Source organism: Coregonus clupeaformis, chromosome 2, assembly GCF_020615455.1.
Source record: "Coregonus clupeaformis isolate EN_2021a chromosome 2, ASM2061545v1, whole genome shotgun sequence".
Taxonomy (NCBI): domain Eukaryota; kingdom Metazoa; phylum Chordata; class Actinopteri; order Salmoniformes; family Salmonidae; genus Coregonus; species Coregonus clupeaformis.
Window position 1 is genome coordinate 16,188,818 of NC_059193.1, and position 26,638 is coordinate 16,215,455.

General features: G+C 44.7%; 1 protein-coding gene across 2 annotated transcripts; it reads left to right on the plus strand.

The window, feature by feature from the left end:
- ccdc69 (coiled-coil domain containing 69) lies at window positions 1–26,638 on the plus strand. 2 transcript variants are annotated; one of them, XM_041836142.2, is made up of 9 exons: window positions 1–281; window positions 4,949–5,015; window positions 8,213–8,397; window positions 20,173–20,260; window positions 20,621–20,694; window positions 20,830–20,931; window positions 21,340–21,459; window positions 21,711–21,808; window positions 25,277–26,638. In XM_041836142.2, the coding sequence occupies exons 1-9, from the start codon at window positions 234–236 to the stop codon at window positions 25,443–25,445; spliced, it is 951 nt and encodes a 316-aa protein (XP_041692076.1). In that variant the 5' UTR covers window positions 1–233; the 3' UTR covers window positions 25,446–26,638. The 2 variants fall into 2 exon arrangements, with proteins under 2 accessions (XP_041692076.1, XP_041692085.1); XM_041836151.2 differs by having other exon boundaries at window positions 1–254.

A 26,638-nucleotide genomic window follows, 5' to 3' on the forward strand; every position in this document is an offset into this window, starting at 1 on the left:
CTTGAGCATTTAGTTCGGTTCAGTTCGTTTTAAGATCAGTGTTTTGTGATTTTGAAAGAGAACCGCCCATCTGCTCGAGTTGAGTGAGTTGTTGTGAGTGAGAGTGGGCAGTACAGACCTCTGGAGAGACCCGACCACAGCCGGCAAGGCGCGGTGTTCAGAAGAGTTGGTATTTGAGAGTTGGTAACTCTAGACAAGGACTGGTAGGGTTGACGAGAGGACGCGGGGCAGGCATGGGTTGCAGACACAGCAAGGTGCGTGGCAGAATTTGCAAGAAAAAGGTATATTTATTCATCTTTGTTGTGAAATAATACAGGATATTAATTAAGGAACCAAGTGGTGTTTTGCCATTGTAGCTGCCATTGTCGCACCGATTCGTGGCACAACACAGGCGTGTTGATAACTTTTTTTAATCGATCAAGCAAAAGTGTTTGTTATTTTATAGCCACGTGCATTCATCTCTCGTGGATTTTACTTATGGGCATTAACATCAGCGCTTTGCAACACGTGATGTAGGCTATCAGTCAATTTGTTGCAAAGTTTTCTAAAGGTTTTTATTGGAAACAGATGTGCTGAAAATAACTTAAAATATGTAGGCTATCCTCTGAGACTGACTTTCCCACGAGTTCGAAACCTACTTGTCAAATGTAACGGTGCAGGGAACTGATCTGATGTCATTCTTCCGCATTAATTATAGGAAAAATACAGGTCGGCCAGACATTGTCAGTCACTGGTGGTGATACATTGTATCAATGATCACATCCTTCAGTGTCACTGTATCATCATCACCAGTAGATGATACATTGTATTCATTGATTGGCACCCTGTAGCCTACGTAGTCAGTGAATTACATCTGTCAAAGTTTTTACTTTCTGATCGTAGGAGCTGTTGGGTTTTTCTACGTAGTGCACAAAATCTGTTCATGTATTCCGTGACAACTACTGACAACTACAAACTTCACCGTTTGTGATAGGAAAGAAGTGACTTGAGGATATGGAAACTGTAATAATTAATATGCAGGTAGATGTATTTTAAGTAGGCTACGGTTAATTAGATGTACTAGTACTGCCTCTTTGACATTTACAACCAGTGGCACAGGCTTATATTACATCTAGAAATGAGACCCCAGATTGTACCACTTCCAGGAGGTAGACTAGATGGATTGATCATTGAGTTGAAGGGGATATAATTTCACTTATCTGGCAATGCATCAAACAGACACACATTGAGACCACTTACACAGTTATAAACGGGGAATTCTTTGATTGATGAGTCAAGGTTCTCTGTGAGTGGATTTCTTCATTTCTCAATGGTGGTGCTTGATATAAACACTCCCAACTCTCCTTGAGATAGAACATATTTTTTCTTCTACACAAAGGAAGCACTTAGAGGTACTGCGAACCAAGCCACTGGCAAGCTGCATTGCAGCTTCTGCAGAGCAGATCACAAAACCATCTGTTTGCCTGGTTGACGCAGGCAGCTGGAGAAGTGTGAAGGTCTGCTAGAGAGGGCTCGACAAGAGAAGCCTGGAGACACACACACACTCACACACACACACACACACACACACACTCAGCAATATGGCTCCATATGGACCATGATGAAACTACCACATGAAGAGCCCCAGCCCCAGTGTTAATGGAATATCCAAGGAACATTTGTTTCTCCGCTTGAAAGACTCAACCACATTCTAAATTAAACGTCCCTTAACTAAGTCTGAATGTCCTTTGTTGTATTGAAGATTTGGTTTTAGTTTTCTGAATTTCCTTTGAGTTGGAGTTTGTTTTTCTGGTTCTATCAGCCTGTCTCCTATGCGTGCACCTTTGACATGCCACTTATTTATTCTACAAAAAAATGTGACATTTTGCGCTCTTCTTGGCAGTTTCTTTCAACTCTTGTGAGAGTATACCTGGACTAGATATTTTTCACAAAAGTCACAAAACATTCAATCTTAACCTTGTACTCTAGGGCCAGGAGGAACTTGTAAACATTAGGAGTCCGGTGTAGGCTACATTCTGTCCTGGGGCTAGGATGTTCCCTGTGCGTTTAGTCAGTAAAGACATACCTCCACGCTGCAGTTTCTCCAATGTTTAAAAAGACTGTGGAGACGGGCCCTCTGTCCCAAATGGCACCCTATTCCCTCTGTAGTGCACTACTTTCTGCCCTGATCTATGGGCCCTGGTCAAAAGTAGTGCACTATGTAGGGAATAGGGTGCTATTTGGGACGTGCTCCCAGAGAAGGAAGAGAAGGCGTGATTTATGGCCTTGTTAAAGAGAGCCTTTCCAACCCCTCCTCAACATATGCTCCTGGACTTGTGTATTTAAGATCCTTTACTGAGATTTAAAACTCGTGCCCATCACGCATCATGTTAAGATCCTTTACTGAGATGTAAAACTCATGCCCATCACGCATCATGTTAAGATCCTTTACTGAGATTTAAAGCGGGTAATAAAACGTACTTCATGCTGTACTGGTCTCTACTTTCTATCTGGAGTCACTTTTCTTATTGTACTATTAGAGCAGCCAGGTTAGTGAGAAGGAGCATGGTATTTATTGTGCCTTAGTCCCAAATGGCACACTATTCCCTTTGTAGTGCACCATATAGGGAATAGGGTGACATTTAGGACGCACTCTGTGTTTTCCAGGCACAAATCAAGTTGGAACGCCATGTTGTTTGGAGTTTTTATATGTGTTTATACAGCGCTAGTGGTGGTGGGATAACGTTGTGTTGTGGGAAGAGGTCAGAAGGTGGCTGGGTCTCCACGGACGGCAATGCTGTATGGCTTCAGGGCGGCAGGTAGCCTAGCGGTTAGAACGGTGTTCGAATACCCAGACAAATGGACAAAGTGAAAAATCTGTCAATGAGGCCTTGAACAAGGCACTTAACCCTAATTTGCTCCAGAAGTTTTACAGTCTGCACAGACTTAACTCTTCGGTCTACACAGTGAGGACAGGACACAATGTCATGTTGTGTGATCTGGTCTCCTAGTAATGTCAGGAACCATGGTATTGTTTGACAGTTTAGGAATAGGTTGGTATAGAGTAGTGACCGTATGCTGCAAACAGGTTTTCTGTTTCAAGCTTGGCTAATATTTGGTATTGGGCAATTCCACATTAAAAGGAATTACGCTCAGACAGTTTTTCCCTTTAAAATGTATGCCAAACTATTTTCTACATTGTAGAATAATAGTGAATATATCAAAACTATGAAATAACACATTTTGAATCATGTAGTAACCAAAAAAGTGTTAAACAAATCAAATATATTTTATATTTGAGATTCCTCAAAGAGCCACCCTTTGCCTGGATGACAGCTTTGCACACTATTGGCATTCTCTCAACCAGCTTCATGAAGTAGTCACCTGGAATGCATTTCAATTAACAGGTGTGCCTTGTTAAAAGTTAATTTGTGGAATTTATTTTCTTCTTAATGCGTTTGAGCCAATCAGTTATGTTGTGACAAGGTAGGGGTGGTATACAGAAGATAGCCCTATTTGGTAAAAGACCAAGTCCATATTATGGCAAGAACTGCTCAAATAAGCAAAGAGAAATGACAGTCCATCATTACTTTAAGACATGAAGGTCAGTTAATGCGGAAAATGTCTATAACTTTTAAAGTTTCTTCAAGTGCAGTCGCAAAAACCATCAAGCGCTATGATGAAACTGACTCTCATGAGGACCACCACAGGAATGGAAGACCCAGAGTTACCTCTGCTGCAGAGGATAAGTTCATTAGAGTTACCAGTCTCAGAAATTGCAGCCAAAATAAATGCTTCACAGAGGTCAAGTAACAGACACATCTCAACATCAACTGTTCAGAGGGGACTGTGTGAATCAGGCCTTCATGGTCGAATTGCTGCAAAGAAACCACTACTAAAGGACACCAATAATAAGAAGAGACCTGCTTGGGCCAAGAAACACGAGCAATGGACATTAGTGAAAATGTGTCCTTTGGTCTGGAGTCCAAATTGGAGATTTTTGGTTCCAACCGCCGTGTTTTTGTGAGACGCGGTGTGGGTGAATGGATGATCTACGCATGTGTAGTTCCCATCGTAAAGCATGGAGGAGGAGGTGTTATGGTGTGGGGGTGCTTTGCTGGTGACACTGTCTGTGATTTATTTAGAATTCAAGGCACACTTAACCAGCATGGCTACCACAGCATTCTGCAGTGATACGGCATCCCAACAAGTGGACCAGAGTGCTCAGCATATGTGGGAACTCCTTCAAGACTGTTGGAAAAGCATTCCAGGTGAAGCTGGGTGAGAGAATGCCAAGAGTGGGCAAAGCTGTCATCAAGGCAAAGGGTGGCTGTTTGTAGAATCTCAAATATAAAATATATTTTGATTTGTTTAACACTTTTTTTTTGGTTGCTACATGATTCCATATGTGTTATTTCATAGTTTTGATGTCTTCACTATTATTCTACAATGTAGAAAATAGTTTCAAAAAATAAAGAAAAACCCTTGAATGAGTAGGTGTGTCCAAACTTTTGGCTGGTACTGAAGGTTATTCTAAAACAACGTAATGTATCTAATGCAGAAATGTTTATTAAGACTCCATAAGTACTGCTATGATCAGTTTGAAGTAAATCACCAGTGTATCCCATTGTACAAATAGTATTCAAGACCAGGTCAGCTGTTGAATCATGAAACTGTAGCATGGACATTGTTATGTAACTTTGAACAAACTAATGATTCATTTCCAGTCATGTGGGTACTAATCACTAATCACTCCCTATGAGAGCGCAATATGGGTCAAGCACCCATCAAAAGCTTTACATAAGCTCTTACCCTGCTCCAGTTTGCTAACAACAAGTTCTGGGGTCCCTGGTACTTCAAAACATCCAAACTAGTGTGGAGTTAATCTTAGTACTTGAATCTATCTGTAATATGTTGAGAGATTGTGGTATTGTGGTCCTACATCAGACACACTCTTTTCTCCTTGTAGAGGAAAAGCAAAGTGAAAGAGGAAGAGAAAACGGTGAAGGAGGTCAACAACCATCAAGATGGAGGAGGTGAGTGGTGTGGTTTCCTGTTGTGTTTTACATTTACGTCATTTAGCAGACGCTCTTATCCAGAGCGACTTACAAATAGGAGCATTCACCCTATAGCCAGTGGGATAACCACTTTACTATATATATATATATATATATATATATATATATATATATATATATATATATATATTTTATGGGGGGTAGAAGGATTACTTTATCCTATCCCAGGTATTCCTTAAAGAGGTGGGGTTTCAAATGTCTCCGGAAGGTGGTGAGTGACTCCGCTGTCCTGGCGTCGTGAGGGAGCTTGTTCCACCATTGGGGTGCCAGAGCAGCGAACAGTTTTGACTGGGCTGAGCGGGAACTATGCTTCCGCAGAGGAAGGGAGCCAGCAGGCCAGAGGTGGATGAACGCAATGCCCTCGTTTGGGTGTAGGGACTGATCAGAGCCTGAAGGTACGGAGGTGCCGTTCCCCTCACAGCTCCATAGGCAAGCACCATGGTCTTGTAACAGATGCGAGCTTCAACTGGAAGCCAGTGGAGTGTGCGGAGGAGGGGGGTGACGTGGAGAGAACTTGGGAAGGTTGAACACCAGACGGGCTGCGGCATTCTGGATGAGTTGTAGGGGTTTAATGGCACAGGCAGGGAGCCCAGCCAACAGCGAGTTGCAGTAATCCAGACGGGAGATGACAAGTGCCTGGATTAGGACCTGTGCCGCTTCCTGTGTAAGGCAGGGTCGTACTCTCCGAATGTTGTAGAGCATGAACCTGCAGGATCGGGTCACCGCCTTGATGTTAGCGGAGAACGACAGGGTGTTGTCCAGGGTCACGCCAAGGCTCTTCGCACTCTGGGAGGAGGACACAACGGAGTTGTCAACCGTGATGGCGAGATCATGGAACGGGCAGTCCTTCCCCGGGAGGAAGAGCAGCTCCGTCTTGCCAGGGTTCAGCTTGAGGTGGTGATCCGTCATCCATACTGATATGTCTGCCAGACATGCAGAGATGCGATTCGCCACCTGGTTATCAGAAGGGGGAAGGAGAAGATTAGTTGTGTATCGTCAGCGTAGCAATGATAGGAGACGCCATGTGAGGATATGACAGAGCCAAGTGACTTGGTGTATAGGGAGAAAAGGAGAGGGCCTAGAACTGAGCCCTGGGGGACACCAGTGGTGAGAGCACGTGGTGCGGAGACAGCTTCTCGCCACGCCACTTGGTAGGAGCGACCGGTCAGGTAGGACGCAATCCAGGAGTGAGCCGCGCCGGAGATGCCCAGCTCGGAGAGGGTGGAGAGGAGGATCTGATGGTTCACAGTATCAAAGGCAGCAGACAGGTCTAGAAGGACAAGAGCAGAGGAGAGAGAGTTAGCTTTAGCAGTGCGGAGAGCCTCCGTGACACAGAGAAGGGCAGTCTCAGTTGAATGACCAGTCCTGAAACCTAACTGGTTTGGATCAAGAAGGTCATTCTGAGAGAGATAGCAAGAGAGTTGGCTAAAGACGGCACGCTCAATAGTTTTGGAAAGAAAAGAAAGAAGGGATACTGGTCTGTAGTTGTTGACATCAGGGGATCGAGTGTTGGCTTTTTGAGAAGGGGTGCAACTCTCGCTCTCTTGAAGACGGAAGGGACATAGCCAGCGGTCAAGGATGAGTTGATCAGCGAGGTGAGGTAGGGGAGAAGGTCACCGGAGATGGTCTGGAGAAGAGAGGAGGGGATGGGGTCAAGCGGGCAGGTTGTTGGGCGGCCTGCAGTCACAAGTCGCAAGATTTTATCTGGAGAGAGAGGGGAGAAAGAAGTCAAAGCATAGGGTAGGGCAGTGTGAGCAGGACCAGTAGTGTCATTAGACTTAACAAACGAGGATCGGATGTCGTCAACCTTCTTTTCAAAGTGGTTGACGAAGTCATCCACAGAGAGAGAGGGAGGGGAGGGGGGAGGGGGAGGGGGGATTCAGCAGGGAGGAGAATGTGGCAAAGAGCTTCCTAGGGTTAGAGGCAGATGTAGACTGACAGAAAACCGTGAAGGGGGTCAACAACCATCAAGATGGAGGAGGTGAGTGGTGTGGTTTCCTGTTGTGTTAATAACCTGTACATAATAACTGTGCTCCTGTATGGCTCGGTTGGTAGAGCGTAGCGCTTGCAATGCCAGAATTGTGGGTGTGATTCCCGGGGCCGTCCGTACATAACAAATGTATGCATGCATGACTAAGCCACTTAGCGTCTGCTAAATGGCATAAAATATCGAAATGTTTTAAACGATACATTTTGTCATGATCCCGGGTGGGTTCAAATGATGTCACTACACCCAGAAACTGGTTGGAATTACTGATTTTTAAAGTGACATCATAATGACTTAATTTCAACCAGTCGGTTTTGGATGCTGAGATGGCCCTGGTAAACACTGATGTGTCAACACTGTGCTGTCTGCATTAGAATACTCAACAGGTACTGGCTTGTGTACTCTGTTGTACTCGTAAGTATTCTCTGTTGCCATGTAATTATGGGTCTCAGGGTCATGCCTTCAACAACTGCCTGAGTGAACAAGACTGTGTTAGCCTAGCCTAGCCTCTTGAGCTAGAACCTAGGCATTAACTATGGGAGCTAACACAAGTCTCCATGTCTCAGAAAGGTCAATCATCACTGGGAACACGGTTCATCAAACTACTCCATTACATGAGTTCCTCAGAAGTTGGACCGGAGCTTTTCCCCCACACATATCAGAGTAGCTATGACGTAGTATATTCTACTGGTGTTGTACTGAGTCTAGTCAGACCGATTGAGGTAGTATATTGTACTGAGTCTAGTCAGACCGATTGAGGTAGTATATTGTACTGAGTCTGACCAGTAAAGGTTGCAGCCAGGTCTGGTTTGGTTCAACCCCCATGCCAGCTACATGATGTGATCTCACCAGGAAATGGCTGAATCACGCAGCACTCAGGACTAAGCAGTAGGCAAAGACTGGGGAACTGGACAATATACATGATAGAAATGTTGTGAATAGAGCTGACGTGATTTCTTATCCTACATGTCTACATAATAGATTTCTATCTGAGCATTCCATGCCATGGGTCGTATTCAGGTACATTGTAACATAGCGAACGTCGAATTTTGCCCTGTAAAATAATAATTTTGTTATCGGACATGCTCAGGTGTTCCCTCCCTGTTTGTCTGTTTTCTTCAGTTTGTTACCTACTGAATAGCTACAACCCTGGTATCCCCTCCTCTAGGTAAAGTCCCTCTGGAGGAGCTGAACGTGGGTCTAGAAACAGAGAAGCAGCCGGGTCAGTATGCGTGGCAGCTGAAGATCCTACGGGAGGTGCTGTCTGCCTCTGGGACCCAGGAGAGGGAGGAGCTACTAAAAGAGACAACCCAAGGAGAGCTCTGTGCCCTGGTCCACAACATCACTGAGAAGGTAGTTAACCCCATAGAGAGCTCTGGTCCACAACATCACTGAGAAGGTAGTTAACCCCATAGAGAGCTCTGTTCCCTGGTCCACAACATCACTGAGAAGGTAGATAACCCCATAGAGAGCTCTGTGCCCTGGTCCACAACATCACTGAGAAGGTAGCTAACCCCATAGAGAGCTCTGTTCCCTGGTCCACAACATCACTGAGAAGGTAGTTAACCCCATAGAGAGCTCTGGTCCACAACATCACTGAGAAGGTAGTTAACCCCATAGAGAGCTCTGTTCCCTGGTCCACAACATCACTGAGAAGGTAGCTAACCCCATAGAGAGCTCTGTTCCCTGGTCCACAACATCACTGAGAAGGTAGCTAACCCCATAGAGAGCTCTGTTCCACAACATCACTGAGAAGGTAGCTAACCCCATAGAGAGCTCTGTTCCCTGGTCCACAACATCACTGAGAAGGTAGCTAACCCCATAGAGAGCTCTGTTCCACAACATCACTGAGAAGGTAGCTAACCTCATAGAGAGCTTTGGTCCACAACATCAATGAGAAGGTAGCTAACCCCATAGAGAGCTCTGTTCCACAACATCACTGAGAAGGTAGCTAACCCCATAGAGAGCTTTGGTCCACAACATCACTGAGAAGGTAGCTAACCCCATAAAGAGCTTTGGTCCACAACATCACTGAGAAGGTAGCTAACCCCATAGAGAGCTTTGGTCCACAACATCACTGAGAAGGTAGCTAACCCCATAGAGAGCTCTGGTCCACAACATCACTGAGAAGGTAGCTAACCCCATAGAGAGCTCTGTGCCCTGGTCCACAACATCACTGAGAAGGTAGCTAACCCCATAGAGAGCTTTGGTCCACAACATCACTGAGAAGGTAGCTAACCCCATAGAGAGCTTTGGTCCACAACATCACTGAGAAGGTAGCTAACCCCATAGAGAGCTCTGTTCCACAACATCACTGAGAAGGTAGCTAACCCCATAGAGAGCTCTGTTCCACAACATCACTGAGAAGGTAGTTAACCCCATAGAGAGCTCTGTGCCACAACATCACTGAGAAGGTAGCTAACCCCATAGAGAGCTTTGGTCCACAACATCACTGAGAAGGTAGCTAACCCCATAGAGAGCTCTGTTCCACAACATCACTGAGAAGGTAGCTAACCCCATAGAGAGCTTTGGTCCACAACATCACTGAGAAGGTAGCTAACCCCATAGAGAGCTTTGGTCCACAACATCACTGAGAAGGTAGCTAACCCCATAGAGAGCTTTGGTCCACAACATCACTGAGAAGGTAGCTAACCCCATAGAGAGCTCTGTGCCCTGGTCCACAACATCACTGAGAAGGTAGCTAACCCCATAGAGAGCTTTGGTCCACAACATCACTGAGAAGGTAGCTAACCCCATAGAGAGCTTTGGTCCACAACATCACTGAGAAGGTAGCTAACCCCATAGAGAGCTCTGTTCCACAACATCACTGAGAAGTTAGCTAACCCCATAGAGAGCTCTGTTCCACAACATCACTGTGAAAGTAGTTAACCCCATAGAGAGCTCTGTGCCACAACATCACTGAGAAGGTAGCTAACCCCATAGAGAGCTTTGGTCCACAACATCACTGAGAAGGTAGCTAACCCCATAGAGAGCTCTGTTTCACAACATCACTGAGAAGGTAGCTAACCCCATAGAGAGCTTTGGTCCACAACATCACTGAGAAGGTAGCTAACCCCATAGAGAGCTCTGTTCCACAACATCACTGAGAATGTAGCTAACCCCATAGAGAGCTCTGTTCCACAACATCACTGAGAAGGTAGCTAACCCCATAGAGAGCTTTGGTCCACAACATCACTGAGAAGGTAGCTAACCCCATAGAGAGCTTTGGTCCACAACATCACTGAGAAGGTAGCTAACCCCATAGAGAGCTTTGGTCCACAACATCACTGAGAAGGTAGCTAACCCCATAGAGATCTCTGGTCCACAACATCACTGAGAAGGTAGCTAACCCCATAGAGAGCTCTGTGCCCTGGTCCACAACATCACTGAGAAGGTAGCTAACCCCATAGAGAGCTTTGGTCCACAACATCACTGAGAAGGTAGCTAACCCCATAGAGAGCTCTGGTCCACAACATCACTGAGAAGGTAGCTAACCCCATAGAGACCTCTGTTCCACAACATCACTGAGAAGGTAGCTAACCCCATAGAGAGCTCTGTTCCACAACATCACTGAGAAGGTAGCTAACCCCATAGAGAGCTCTGTTCCACAACATCACTGAGAAGGTAGCTAACCCATAGAGAGCTCTGTTCCACAACATCACTGAGAAGGTAGTTAACCCCATAGAGAGCTCTGTGCCACAACATCACTGAGAAGGTAGCTAACCCCATAGAGAGCTTTGGTCCACAACATCACTGAGAAGGTAGCTATCCCCATAGAGAGCTCTGTTCCACAACATCACTGAGAAGGTAGCTAACCCCATAGAGAGCTTTGGTCCACAACATCACTGAGAAGGTAGCTAACCCCATAGAGAGCTCTGTGCCACAACATCACTGAGAAGGTAGCTAACCCCATAGAGAGCTTTGGTCCACAACATCACTGAGAAGGTAGCTAACCCCATAGAGAGCTTTGGTCCACAACATCACTGAGAAGGTAGCTAACCCCATAGAGAGCTTTGGTCCACAACATCACTGAGAAGGTAGCTAACCCCATAGAGAGCTTTGGTCCACAACATCACTGAGAAGGTAGCTAACCCCATAGAGAGCTCTGTGCCCTGGTCCACAACATCACTGAGAAGGTAGCTAACCCCATAGAGAGCTTTGGTCCACAACATCACTGAGAAGGTAGCTAACCCCATAGAGAGCTTTGGTCCACAACATCACTGAGAAGGTAGCTAACTCCATAGAGAGCTCTGTTCCACAACATCACTGAGAAGTTAGCTAACCCCATAGAGAGCTCTGTTCCACAACATCACTGAGAAGGTAATTAACCCCATAGAGAGCTCTGTGCCACAACATCACTGAGAAGGTAGCTAACCCCATAGAGAGCTTTGGTCCACAACATCACTGAGAAGATAGCTAACCCCATAGAGAGCTCTGTTCCACAACATCACTGAGAAGGTAGCTAACCCCATAGAGAGCTTTGGTCCACAACATCACTGAGAAGGTAGCTAACCCCATAGAGAGCTCTGTTCCACAACATCACTGAGAAGGTAGCTAACCCCATAGAGAGCTTTGGTCCACAACATCACTGAGAAGGTAGCTAACCCCATAGAGAGCTCTGTTCCACAACATCACTGAGAAGGTAGCTAACCCCATAGAGAGCTTTGGTCCACAACATCACTGAGAAGGTAGCTAACCCCATAGAGAGCTCTGTTCCACAACATCACTGAGAAGGTAGCTAACCCCATAGAGAGCTTTGGTCCACAACATCACTGAGAAGGTAGCTAACCCCATAGAGAGCTCTGTGCCCTGGTCCACAACATCACTGAGAAGGTAGCTAACCCCATTTTTTTTATTTTTTTATTTTATTTTTATTTCACCTTTATTTAACCAGGTAAACCAGTTGAGAACAAGTTCTCGTTTACAACTGCGACCTGGCCAAGATAAAGCAAAGCAGTGCGATAAAAACAACAACACAGAGTTACATATGGGGTAAAACAAAACAAAGTCAAAAATACAACAGAAATACATATATATACAGTGTGTGCAAATGTAGCAAGTTATGGAGGTAAGGCAATAAATAGGCTATAGTGCAAAATAATTACTATTAGTATTAACACTGGAATGATAGATGTGCAAGAGATGATGTGCAAATAGAGATACTGGGGTACAAATTAGCAAAATAAATAACAAGATAGGGATGAGGTAGTTGGGCGGGCTAATTTCAGATGGGCTGTGTACAGGTGCAGTGATCGGTAAGGTGCTCTGACAACTGATGCTTAAAGTTAGTGAGGGAGATAAGTGTCTACAGCTTCAGAGATTTTTGCAATTTGTTCCAGTCATTGGCAGCAGAGAACTGGAAGGAATTGCGGCCAAAGGAGGTGTTGGCTTTGGGGATGACCAGTGAGATATACCTGCTGGAGCGCAGACTACGGGTGGGTGTTGCTATGGTGACCAATGAGCTAAGATAAGGCGGGATTTGCCTAGCAGTGATTTATAGATGGCCTGGAGCCAGTGGGTTTGGCGACCGAATATGTAGTGAGGACCAGCCAACAAGAGCGTACAGGTCACAGTGGTGGGTATTATATGGGGCTTTGGAGACAAAACGGATGGCACTGTGATAGACTACATCCAATTTGCTGAGTAGAGTGTTGGAGGCTATTTTGTAAATGACATCGCCGAAGTCAAGGATCGGTAGGATAGTCAGTTTTACGAGGGCATGTTTGGCAGCATGAGTGAAGGAGGCTTTGTTGCGAAAATAGGAAACCGATTCTAGATTTAACTTTGGATTGGAGATTCTTAATGTGAGTCTGGAAGGAGAGTTTACAGTCTAACCAGACACCTAGATATTTGTAGTTGTCCACATACTCTAGGTCAGACCCGTCGAGAGTAGTGATTCTAGTCGGGTGGGGCGGGTGCAAGCAGCGTTCGAGTTGAAGAGCATGCATTTAGTTTTACTAGTGTTTAAGAGCAGTTGGAGGCTACTGAAGGAGTGTTGTATGGCATTGAAGCTCGTTTGGAGGTTTGTTAACACAGTGTCCAATGAAGGGCCAGATGTAAACAAAATGGTGTCGTCTGCGTAGAGGTGGATCTGAGAGTCACCAGCAGCAAGAGCGACGTCATTGATATACACAGAGAAAAGAGTCGGCCCAAGAATTGAACCCTGTGGCACCCCCCATAGAGACTGCCATAGGTCCAGACAACAGGCCCTCTGATTTGACACATTGAACTCTATCTGAGAAGTAGTTGGTGAACCAGGCAAGGCAGTCATTTGAGAAACCAAGGCTATTTAGTCTGCCAATAAGAATGTGGTGGTTGACAGAGTCGAAAGCCTTGGCCAGGTCAATGAAAACGGCTGCACAGTACTGTCTATTATCGATCGCGGTTATAATATCGTTTAGGACCTTGAGCGTGGCTGAAGTACACCCATGACCAGCTCGGAAACCGGATTGCATAGCGGAGAAGGTACGGTGGGATTCGAAATGGTCGTTGATCTGTTTGTTGACTTGGCTTTCAAAAACTTTTGAAAGGCAGGGCAGGATGGATATGGGTCTGTAACAGTTTGGATCTAGAGTGTCACCCCTTTTGAAGAGGGGGATGACCGCGGCAGCTTTCCAATCTCTGGGGATCTCAGACGTTACGAAAGAGAGGTTGAACAGGTTAGTAATAGGGGTTGCGACAATTTCGGCGGCTAGTTTTAGAAAGAAAGGGTCCAGATTGTCTAGCCCAGATGATTTGTAGGGGTCCAGATTTTGCAGCTCTTTCAGAACATCAGCTGTCTGGATTTGTGTGAAGGAGAAGCGGGGGGGGCATGGGCAAGTTGCAGCGGAGGGTGCAGAGCTGGTGGCCAGGGTAGTGGTAGCGATAGAGAGCTTTGGTCCACATAGAGAGCTTTGGTCCACAACATCACTGAGAAGGTAGCTAACCCCATAGAGAGCTCTGTTCCACAACATCACTGAGAAGGTAGCTAACCCCATAGAGAGCTTTGGTCCACAACATCACTGAGAAGGTAGCTAACCCCATAGAGAGCTTTGGTCCACAACATCACTGAGAAGGTAGCTAACCCCATAGAGAGCTCTGTTCCACAACATCACTGAGAAGGTAGCTAACCCCATAGAGAGCTTTGGTCCACAACATCACTGAGAAGGTAGCTAACCCCATAGAGAGCTCTGTTCCACAACATCACTGAGAAGGTAGCTAACCCATAGAGAGCTTTGGTCCACAACATCACTGAGAAGGTAGCTAACCCCATAGAGAGCTCTGTTCCACAACATCACTGAGAAGGTAGCTAACCCCATAGAGAGCTTTGGTCCACAACATCACTGAGAAGGTAGCTAACCCCATAGAGAGCTTTGGTCCACAACATCACTGAGAAGGTAGCTAACCCCATAGAGAGCTTTGGTCCACAACATCACTGAGAAGGTAGCTAACCCCATAGAGAGCTCTGTTCCACAACATCACTGAGAAGGTAGCTAACCCCATAGAGAGCTCTGTGCCCTGGTCCACAACATCACTGAGAAGGTAGCTAACCCCATAGAGAGCTTTGGTCCACAACATCACTGAGAAGGTAGCTAACCCCATAGAGAGCTTTGGTCCACAACATCACTGAGAAGTTAGCTAACCCCATAGAGAGCTCTGTTCCACAACATCACTGAGAAGGTAGCTAACCCCATAGAGAGCTCTGTTCCCTGGTTCACAACATCACTGAGAACGTAGGTGAACCTTAGACCACAGAATATGAATTTCCGTTCTAACCAAATAGATAGATAGGATGGGTAGCCAGGATCCAAATGGATAGGTCACCCTTTAGCCCACTTATTATAGACCATAAATCCACTACTGCTTTAAGTGGGCTCTGGACCACAGCATCGCTGAGAAGGTAGCTAACCCCATAGAGAGCTCTGTTCCCTGGTCCACAGCATCACTGAGAAGGTAGCTAACCCCATAGAGAGCTCTGTTCCCTGGTCCACAGCATCACTGAGAAGGTAGATAGTAACTGCTAGCCCACTTCCCTAACCCTCAGCTCACTGATGGAGAAGAGGTTTGGGAACATTAGTCTATGTAACCCCAGCTAGTGTTTTACCTCCAACCCTTCATATACTGTTTACCATATACCTATACCCTGTACCATTTACATTCACCATATACTATATACCCTGTACCATTTACATTCACCATATACTATATACCTATACCATTTACATTCACCATATACTATATACCCTGTACCATTTACATTCACCATATACTATATACCTATACCATTTACATTCACCATATACTATATACCCTGTACCATTTACATTCACCATATACTATATACCTATACCATTTACATTCACCATATACTATATACCTATACCATTTACATTCACCATATACCATATACTATATACCTATACCATTTACATTCACCATATACTATATACCCTGTACCATTTACATTCACCATATACTATATACCTATACCATTTACATTCACCATATACTATATACCCTGTACCATTTACATTCACCATATACCATATACTATATACCTATACCATTTACATTCACCATATACTATATACCCTGTACCATTTACATTCACCATATACTATATACCATTTACATTCACCATATACCGTGTACTATATACCTATACCATTTACATTCACCATATACTATATACCTGTACCATTTACATTCACTATATACCCTGTACCATTTACATTCACCATATACCATATACTATATACCTATACCATTTACATTCACCATATACTATATACCCTGTACCATTTACATTCACCATATACTGTATACCATTTACATTCACCATATGCCATATACTATATACCCTGTACCATTTACATTCACCATATACCATATACAGTGGGGAGAACAAGTATTTGATACACTGCCGATTTTGCAGGTTTTCCTACTTACAAAGCATGTAGAGGTCTGTAAAAATCACATTGTATGATTTTTAAGTAATTAATTTGCATTTTATTGCATGACATAAGTATTTGATACATCAGAAAAGCAGAACTTAATATTTGGTACAGAAACCTTTGTTTGCAATTATAGAGAGCATACGTTTCCTGTAGGTCTTGACCAGGTTTGCACACACTGCAGCAGGGATTTTGGCCCACTCCTCCATACAGACCTTCTCCAGATCCTTCAGGTTTCGGGGCTGTCGCTGGGCAATACAGACTTTCAGCTCCCTCCAAAGATTTTCTATTGGCTTCAGGTCTGGAGACTGGCTAGGCCACTCCAGGACCTTGAGATGCTTCTTACGGAGCCACTCCTTAGTTGCCCTGGCTGTGTGTTTCGGGTCGTTGTCATGCTGGAAGACCCAGCCACGACTCCATCTTCAATGCTCTTACTGAGGGAAGGAGGTTGTTGGCCAAGATCTCGCGATACATGGCCCCGTCCATCCTCCCTCAATACGGTGCAGTTGTCCTGTCCCCTTAGCAGAAAAGCATCCCCAAAGAATGATGTTTCCACCTCCATGCTTCACGGTTGGGATGGTGTTCTTGGGGTTGTACTCATCCTTCTTCTTCCTCCAAACACGGCGAGTGGAGTTTAGACCAAAAAGCTATATTTTTGTCTCATCAGACCACATGACATTCTCCCATTCCTCCTCTGGATCATCCAGATGGTCATTGGCAAACTTCAGACGGGCCTGGACATGCGCTGGCTTGAGCAGGGGACCTTGCGTGCGCTGCAGGATTTTAATCCATGACGGCGTAGTGTGTTACTAATGGTTTTCTTTGAGACTGTGGTCCCAGCTCTCTACAGGTCATTGACCAGGTCCTGCCGTGTAGTTCTGGGCTGATCCCTCACCTTCCTCATGATCATTGATGCCGCACGAGGTGAGATCTTGCATGGAGCCCCAGACCGAGGGTGATTGACCGTCATCTTGAACTTCTTCCATTTTCTAATAATTGCGCCAACAGTTGTTGCCTTCTCACCAAGCTGCTTGCTTATTGTCCTGTAGCTCATCCCAGCCTTGTGCAGGTCTACAATTTTATCCCTGATGTCCTTACACAGCTCTCTGGTCTTGGCCATTGTGGAGAGGTTGGAGTCTGTTTGATTGAGTGTGTGGACAGGTGTCTTTTATACAGGTAACAGTTCAAACAGGTGCAGTTAATACAGGTAATGAGTGGAGAACAGGAGGGCTTCTTAAAGAAAAACTAACAGGTCTGTGAGAGCCAGAATTCTTACTGGTTGGTAGGTGATCAAATACTTATGTCATGCAATAAAATGCAAATTAATGACTTAAAAATCATACAATGTGATTTTCTGGATTTTTGTTTTAGATTCCGTCTCTCACAGTTGAAGTGTACCTATGATAAAAATGACAGACCTCTACATGCTTTGTAAGTAGGAAAACCTGCAAAATCGGCAGTGTATCAAATACTTGTTCTCCCCACTGTACCCTTTACACACTACTGAGCAGAGCAGAGCCAACTCTACTGTGTTGGCCTGGTTATACAGCATATCCACCATAGTTGCCGGACCTGGGTTGGAGAGGACAAGGTGAATAGAAAATATCCATGCCAATGCAGTATAGTTGGCACAGGGTTGGCACGATAGTATTAATTAGTGTGAACCACAAAGCCACTACTACGGCATATGTGGGCCTTATTATTACTAAGCAGATCATCTGCTCTTCCTACAGGATTACATTGGGATTCACATATTAATGACAGTGTCTTCCACGAAGAACCTGGTTAGCCTTTTGAATTGAGGTCTCATGGTGGATGCGTCCCAAATGGTTTGAGGTCTCGTAGTGGCTGCGTCCCAAATGGTTTGAGGTCTCGTAGTGGATGCGTCCCAAATGGTTTGAGGTCTCATGGTGGCTGCGTCCCAAATGGTTTGAGGTCTCATAGTGGATGCGTCCCAAATGGTTTGAGGTCTCATAGTGGATGCGTCCCAAATGGTTTGAGGTCTCGTAGTGGATGCGTCCCAAATGGTTTGAGGTCTCGTAGTGGATGCGTCCCAAATGGTTTGAGGTCTCGTAGTGGATGCGTCCCAAATGGTTTGAGGTCTCGTAGTGGATGCGTCCCAAATGGTTTGAGGTCTCGTAGTGGATGCATCCCAAATGGTTTGAGGTCTCGTAGTGGATGCGTCCCAAATGGTTTGAGGTCTCATAGTGAATGCGTCCCAAATGGTTTGAGGTCTCATAGTGGATGCGTCCCAAATGTTTTGAGGTCTCGTAGTGAATGCGTCCCAAATGGTTTGAGATCTCGTAGTGGATGCGTCCCAAATGGCACCCTATACCCTATATAGTCCCTATGGGCCCTGGTCAAAAGTAGTGCACTACATGGAGAATAGGGTGCCATTTGGGACGTCGCCCCATGTTTCCAGGACGTGCAGCTTCACGTCGGAGCGACTGAATACAGGATAACCAGAGCAGCACAGTAACATGATGTCAAGTCATATATTATACAGCTGTCAGAGAAAATAAACACATGCTTTTCCATTACACAATCTTTGGGAACACTACCTATTTGGTGTGTGTGTGTGTGTGTGTGTGTTGTGATGCCCCTGTGACTGACTACAGTGTGTGTGTGTGTGTGTGTGTGTGTGTGTGTGTGTGTGTGTGTGTGTGTGTGTGTGTGTGTGTGTGTGTGTGTGTGTGTGTGTGTGTGTGTGTGTGTGTGTGTGTGTGTGTGTGTGTGTGTGTGTGTGTGTGTGTGTGTGTGTGTGTGTGTGTGTGTGTGTGTGTGTGTGTGTGCGTGTGACTGCCTGCATAGTGCTCTGGCGTGTCTGACCATGGACTTGTAAACCTCCTGTCAACAGAGCTAGGTTGTATCCCCAATGGCACCCTATCCCATAGGGCTCTGGTCAAAAGTAGTGATCCGTGTAGGGAATAGGGGGTACTTTGGGACGTAGCACTAGACCTGTTTGGCTGCTTTGGCATCAGAATGCCTTTTCAGAAGGGGGGAAAAAGGTGTTGATTTGTGCAAACATAGTCTTGGGAGGCATGTTGGTTTATGGTGTATTGAGTGATGGGTTGGTAGCAGCCAGTTGGATTGTTACATGTCGTCTCATCTTGACATGGCCTGGTAGAGCAGTGAGTTATGGCTGGGTCATCTGGTATTATACACCTGGTAGAGCAGTGAGTTATGGCTGGGTCATCTGGTATTATACACCTGGTAGAGCAGTGAGTTATGGCTGGGTCATCTGGTATTATACACCTGGTAGAGCAGTGAGTTATGGCTGGGTCATCTGGTATTATACACCTGGTAGAGCAGTGAGTTATGGCTGGGTCATCTGGTATTATACACCTGGTAGAGCAGTGAGTTATGGCTGGGTCATCTGGTATTATACACCTGGTAGAGCAGTGAGTTATGGCTGGGTCATCTGGTATTATACACCTGGTAGAGCAGTGAGTTATGGCTGGGTCATCTGGTATTATACACCTGGTAGAGCAGTGAGTTATGGCTGGGTCATCTGGTGTTATACACCTGGTAGAGCAGTGAGTTATGGCTGGGTCATCTGGTATTATACACCTGGTAGAGCAGTGAGTTATGGCTGGGTCATCTGGTATTATACACCTGGTAGAGCAGTGAGTTATGGCTGGGTCATCTGGTGTTATACACCTGGTAGAGCAGTGAGGTATGGCTGGGTCATTTGGTATTTTATACACCTGGTAGAGCAGTGAGTTATGGCTGGGTCATCTGGTATTATACACCTGGTAGAGCAGTGAGTTATGGCTGGGTCATCTGGTATTATACACCTGGTAGAGCAGTGAGTTATGGCTGGGTCATCTGGTATTATACACCTGGTAGAGCAGTGAGTTATGGCTGGGTCATCTTGTATTATACACCTGGTAGAGCAGTGAGTTATGGCTGGGTCATCTGGTATTATACACCTGGTAGAGCAGTGAGTTATGGCTGGGTCATCTGGTGTTATACACCTGGTAGAGCAGTGAGGTATGGCTGGGTCATTTGGTATTATACACCTGGTAGAGCAGTGAGGTATGGCTGGGTCATCTGGTATTATACACTTGTTTTGTTTATATAACATAAATATCTCACTGTTGTTTTTATATTTGATATTCACATAGTCTAGCTCCTATGACAAGTGTGGATGTACATGGCTAAACCCTGCCCTTATGTTCTTGCTGATCTCCAGGTGAAGACAGAGACGGCTGCTGACCTGACTGTTCTCCATGGGGAGGCGAGCCAGAGGACCACAGAGCAGCACGAGAGACAGCTGGAAGGCAAGACTAGAGCTGTGAAATAACTTCTGGATCTAGATCTAATAACCAAAGACTAGAGCTGTGAAATAACTTCTGGATCTAGATCTAATAACCAAAGACTAGAGCTGTGAAATAACTTCTGGATCTAGATCTAATAACCAAAGACTAGAGCTGTGAAATAACTTCTGGATCTAGATCTAATAACCAAAGACTAGAGCTGTGAAATAACTTCTGGATCTAGATCTAATAACCACGTTGATTCTGTTGGAACTGCTTCTAGACTGCTAAATGACTCAAATGTAAAATGTAGAATGAGTAATCGTTGACTGATGTTATCCCGGCCCGTAGCATTACGTATAGAATCCCTGTTATCCCCCACAGAACTGCAGGGGATTCACAGTGAAGAGACGACACGGCTAACAGCCACCCACCAGGCAGCTGAGAAAGTGTTGAAGGTGTGTGTTTAGTTGTCTTTTTTAACTTATCCGTTTTGATCACCTGTTTTGATTTACTGTGGTCTATACAGTATCCCCTACCTTCTAACTGTGTAATAGGAAGTACAGTACTGACCAGTAGGTTTTCTTTTGAAGGACGAGGTAGAGGTGCTGACTGCAGAGCTCCATGTGTACAACGAGTTAAAGAAGAGAGTTGAGGAGTCTACCTTCAAGAAGGACCTGCAGCGGAACATTCAGGTGTGTGTGTGTGTGTGTGTGTGTGTGTGTGTGTGTGTGTGTGTGTGTGTGTGTGTGTGTGCGTCTGCACAGTGGGTCTGTTTCTACATGCTGTGTGCATGATCCCATAACCAGTTCACTTAGTTGGACTGTTGCTTTAGACATCTGGTCTCCAGGTCTCATTAGTATGCTGTTGATTTTATACTCTTCCCCTCCCCTCCTCTCTCCATCTCCCTCTCTCCCCTCCTCTCTCCTTCTCCCTCACTCTCCTTCTCCCTCTCCCCCCTCCCCTCTCTCCTCCCCTCCTCTCTCCTTCTCCCTCTCCTTCCTCCTCTCTCCTTCTCTCTCCTCCCCTCCTCTCTCCCCTCCCCTCCTCTCTCTCCTTCTCCCTCTCTCCCCTCCTCTCTCCTTCTCCCTCTCTCTCTCCAGGCCCATGGCAGTCCTGGGCCGTTCTGGGAGCGGGAGCAGGAGAGTCTGCTGTTTGTCATTGAAATGAAGCGTGAGCGTATTCAGGAGCAGGGGAACAAACTGCTCCAGATGCAGGCTCTGGTAGGGAACAGGGACTGGGACTTGGACTGGGGACTGGCTGATTTTCTCCTAGTCAAATTCATGTCAAAGTTTATTTAAAGTGCATCATCACAGTCTCAATACACTTTGCAGAGGAAATAAAACAGAAACAAGAAATCTTAGATGCTCTGCGCTGTCAAAAAATACTCTGGGTTATAGTCTGTGAATTTCAACATGTCTTCTTCACCACCATGATTGGTGAATTTCATTTATTTTTATTTCTACCATGTCAGGTGGAGAAGAATCTCTCTCTAGAAGACCAGGTCATAAATGTTCTACAGCAGAATGAGGACCTGAGGGTTCGGATTGACAACCATCAAAGCCTTGTACAGTAAGACCTGCTGCTGCTTGTCATGTGATATCCACACCGTCTCTGTCTCTGTTGGAATGTTCAGTTACCCTGGAGATAATGTTGTTAGGACTGTACCAGGAAGTCACATTGTAGAAGACTACATGGTCAACAAGGCTGTAAATAGATGAACAGACCTAACAAGTGTTTGAACAAACAAACATAATAAAGTTCTGTTCAATCAAACTCAAATTTAAGAAAACGGCTATGGCATTTACATAAGATGTGAATGTGGCGCCACTTGGTGGAGAAAGTGGTAGGGATATTTCTTAGAGGAAGCAAGTTATGGCGGTTTACAAGACTTTAGTGCAAAAGTGAAATTTCGCCATAGAAACTTGTGTAATTACCTCTTTTTTATATGAAAGTATATAGCTTTAATTTATATAGCTGCTGGATGGCTTTATGGTGCTGCTTCTACTTATGTAAAGCCTTTACACATGGAGGATTTTGATGAAGAACAGTGATTTGAGGTCAGCAAAAGATTGATAAAATATACTTAGCTACAGATTCGTTTTTGTAGCTCGTTATCAATGTATTTCTGTCCTAAACTATCAATGCTGTTATACAGTGCATTCTGAAAGTATTCAGACCCCTTGACTTTTTCCACATTTGTTACATTACAGCCTTATTCTAAAATGGATTAAATAGTTTTTTTCCCTCATCAATCTACACACAATACCCCATAATGACGAAGCAAAAACAGTTTTTTTGACATTTTTGTACATTTATATATATATATATTAAAAAAGATCACATTTTACATAAGTATTCAGACCCTTTACTCAGTACTTTGTTGAAGCAGTTTTCTTGGGTATGACGCTACAAGCTTGGCACACCTGTATTTGGGGAGTTTCTCCCATTCTTCTCTGCAGATCCTCTCAAGCTCTGTCAGGTTGGATGGGGAGCGTCGCTGCACAGCTATTTTCAAGTTTCCAGAGATGTTGAATTGGGTTCAAGTCCGGGCTCTGGCTGGGCCAGTCAAGGACATTCAGAGACTTGTCCCCAAGCCACTCCTGTGTTGTCTTGGCTGTGTGCTTAGGGTCATTGTCCTGTTGGAAGGTGAACATTCGCCCCAGTCTGAGGTCCTGAGCGCTCTGGAGCAGGTTTTCATCAAGGATCTCTCTGTACTTTGCTCTGTTCATCTTTCCCTCGATCCTGACTAGTCTCCCAGTCCCTGCCGTTGAAAAACATCCCCACAGCATGATGCTTCCACCACCATGCTTCACCGTAGGGATGGTATTGGCCAGGTGATGAGCGGTGCCTGGTTTCTTGGTTTCATCAGACCAGAGAATCTTGTTTCTCATGGTCTGTGAGTCTTTAGGTGCCTTTTGGCAAACTCCAAGCGGGCTGTCATGTGCCTTTTACTGAGGAGTGGCTTCCGTCTGGCCACTCTACCATAAAGGCCTGATTGGTGGAGTGCTGCAGAGATGGTTGTCCTTCTGGAAGGTTTTCCCATTACATTTACATTTACGTCATTTAGCAGACGCTCTTATCCAGAGCGACTTACAAATAGGATCTCGGGTTCTTGGTCACCTCCCTCCAATCAAGTTGTAGAAACATCTCAAGGATGATCAATGGAAACAAGATGCACCTGAGCTCAATTTCGAGTCTCATAGCAAAGGGTCTGAATACTTACTGTGGGGAAAAAAAGTATTTAGTCAGCCACCAATTGTGCAAGTTCTCCCACTTAAAAAGATGAGAGAGGTCTGTAATTTTCATCATAGGTACACGTCAACTATGACAGACAAATTGAGGAAAAAAATCCAGAAAATCACATTATAGGATTTTTAATGAATTTATTTGCAAATTATGGTGGAAAATAAGTATTTGGTCACCTACAAACAAGCAAGATTTCTGGCTCTCAAAGACCTGTAACTTATTCTTTAAGAGGCTCCTCTGTCCTCCACTCGTTACCTGTATTAATGGCACCTGTTTGAACTTGTTATCAGTATAAAAGACACCTGTCCACAACCTCAAACAGTCACACTCCAAACTCCACTATGGCCAAGACCAAAGAGCTGTCAAAGGACACCAGAAACAAAATTGTAGACCTGCACCAGGCTGGGAAGACTGAATCTGCAATAGGTAAGCAGCTTGGTTTGAAGAAATCAACTTTGGGAGCAATTATTAGGAAATGGAAGACATACAAGACCACTGATAATCTCCCCTCGATCTGGGGCTCCACGCAAGATCTCACCCTGTGGGGTCAAAATGATCACAAGAACGGTGAGCAAAAATCCCAGAACCACATGGGGGACCTAGTGAATGACCTGCAGAGAGCTGGGACCAAAGTAACAAAGCCTACCATCAGTAACACACTACGCCGCTAGGGACTCAAATCCTGCAGTGCCAGACGTGTCCCCCTGCTTAAGCCAGTACATGTCCAGGCCCGTCTGAAGTTTGCTAGAGTGCATTTGGATGATCCAGAAGAGGATTGGGAGAATGTCATATGGTCAGATTAAACCAAAATAGAACTTTTTGGTAAAAACTCAACTCGTCGTGTTTGGAGGACAAAGAATGCTGAGTTGCATCCAAAGAACACCATACCTACAGTGGAGCATGGGTGTGGAAACATCATGCTTTGGGGCTGTTTTTCTGCAAAGGGACCAGGACGACTGATCCGTGTAAAGGAAAGAATGAATGGGGCCATGTATCGTGAGATTTTGAGTGAAAACCTCCTTCCATCAGCAACGGCATTGAAGATGAAACGTGGCTGGGTCTTTCAGCATGACAATGATCCCAAACACACCGCCTGGGCAACGAAGGAGTGGCTTCGTAAGAAGCATTTCAAGGTCCTGGAGTGGCCTAGCCAGTCTCCAGATCTCAACCCCATAGAAAATCTTTGGAGGGAGTTGAAAGTCCGTGTTGCCCAGCGACAGCCCCAAAACATCACTGCTCTAGAGGAGATCTGCATGGAGGAATGGGCCAAAATACCAGCAACAGTGTGTGAAAACCTTGTGAAGACTTACAGAAAACGTTTGACCTGTGTCATTGCCAACAAAGGGTATATAACAAAGTATTGAGAAACTTTTGTTATTGACCAAATACTTATTTTCCACCATAATTTGCAAATAAATTCATAAAAAATCCTACAATGTGATTTTCTGGAGAAAAAAAATCTCATTTTGTCTGTCATAGTTGACGTGTACCTATGATGAAAATTACAGGCCTCTCTCATCTTTTTAAGTGGGAGAACTTGCACAATTGGTGGCTGACTAAATACTTTTTTTCCCCACTGTATGTAAATAAGATATTTCTGTTTTTTTATTTTTAATACATTTGTAAAAATGTGTCATTATGAGGTATTGTGTGTAGATTGAGAAAAACAATTTAGAAGAAGGCTGTAACGTAACAAAATGTAGAAAAAGTCAAGGGGTCTGAATACTTTCCGAATCCACTGTACGAGTGTTCTCTTCTAATATCTACCCTTCCCTGTGCTCCTGTCTGTAGGCAGCTCTCCAAGGAGCACCAGGACCTCCAGGGGGCGTTAGACAGGCAGACAGGTCTCAGTCAGAGGCTCACCCAGGAGAAAGAGCAACTCATGTTTAAACTGAAGCACAGAGACTCCTGTCCTACCTTCCCTTCCTTCCCCATAGTGTCTGAGGTCTCCCCCAGCTGATCCACCCACACCGAACAGGACAATCATTTACCTCTGTCTTAATCCTGTCTAGGGTTGCAATCATGGAGCCTGAATCCGGTAACTTTCCCAAAATTCTAAAAGTAGTAGTTTCAGAAATCCCTGCTTGGAGGATTCCAAGAATCAGGAAGGAATACGTAAGGAGGGATCCCTCCAACCTGAAACTCTTCAAGTGGGATTTCTGAAAAAGCAGAGGATTTTGGGAACGTTTCGGGACTTTTGCAACCCTAATCCTACTTTGACAACCAAAGTCCAGTTACCTCTACAAAGGCCTATAGTCACATGTTTGATGGAACCTGATGCCAAATAATGTTTAAAAAAATGTAGTCCAGTTTTATACCTGCTGTGCCTTACAGTACATAATGTTTCTATAGCAGTATGGTGTTCATACAACAGGACTGTTCTTTTTTTTTGTGGGGGGGGGGGGTTAATTGGGCATAGCCATGCACTGTTGGACTTAACTGACACCTGCTGTTCATCGGAGATTCTTATACAACTGACGTTCTCATAGTTGTGTTACTCTTCAACAGATAATATTATAGGTGAATGTGACCAGTGTTCACGTTGACGGTTTGAATTGCAGTTGTAGACGCAGATGTTCAATCGTGTACTACATAGCTAGTAGCTACATCATCTGTTTTATCTACCTTCCTCCTGAGACACTATTACAACGTCTATCGAAATGTGGTGTGAAGGTTTTACATCACTGAATATGGAATAAACGTTACAGAATATAATGCAAGTGTATATACAATTTAAACAGTTACTTTAGACAACTGCTTTTGTATTGGGATATGTTTGTTACTTTTTTGTTTCATACCATATGGGAAATAGATTGCAGATGAGGACAATTGGTATTTTTGTGACTTGTTTTAAGTTACAAAGATCCAAAAGCACTTCTCAGTGTTTTAATTAGTATTTCTTCTGATGCACAAGCACTTTTAATCAGTATTTTACTAGTACTAAATGTGAGAAAGGTTGCTGTATTTTTGTTTTGTTTGTTACTCTTGTGTTTACTCCTGTGTTTTACATTTTGTTTGTTTACATTGATTGACATTTCAATCATTTAGCCGATGTTCTTATCCACAAAGGCAGCGGATAGATCTAGGAGGATGAGAACAGAGGAGAGAGGGAGCGCTTGAGTCACAATAAACAGCTGCATCTGAACCACTGGA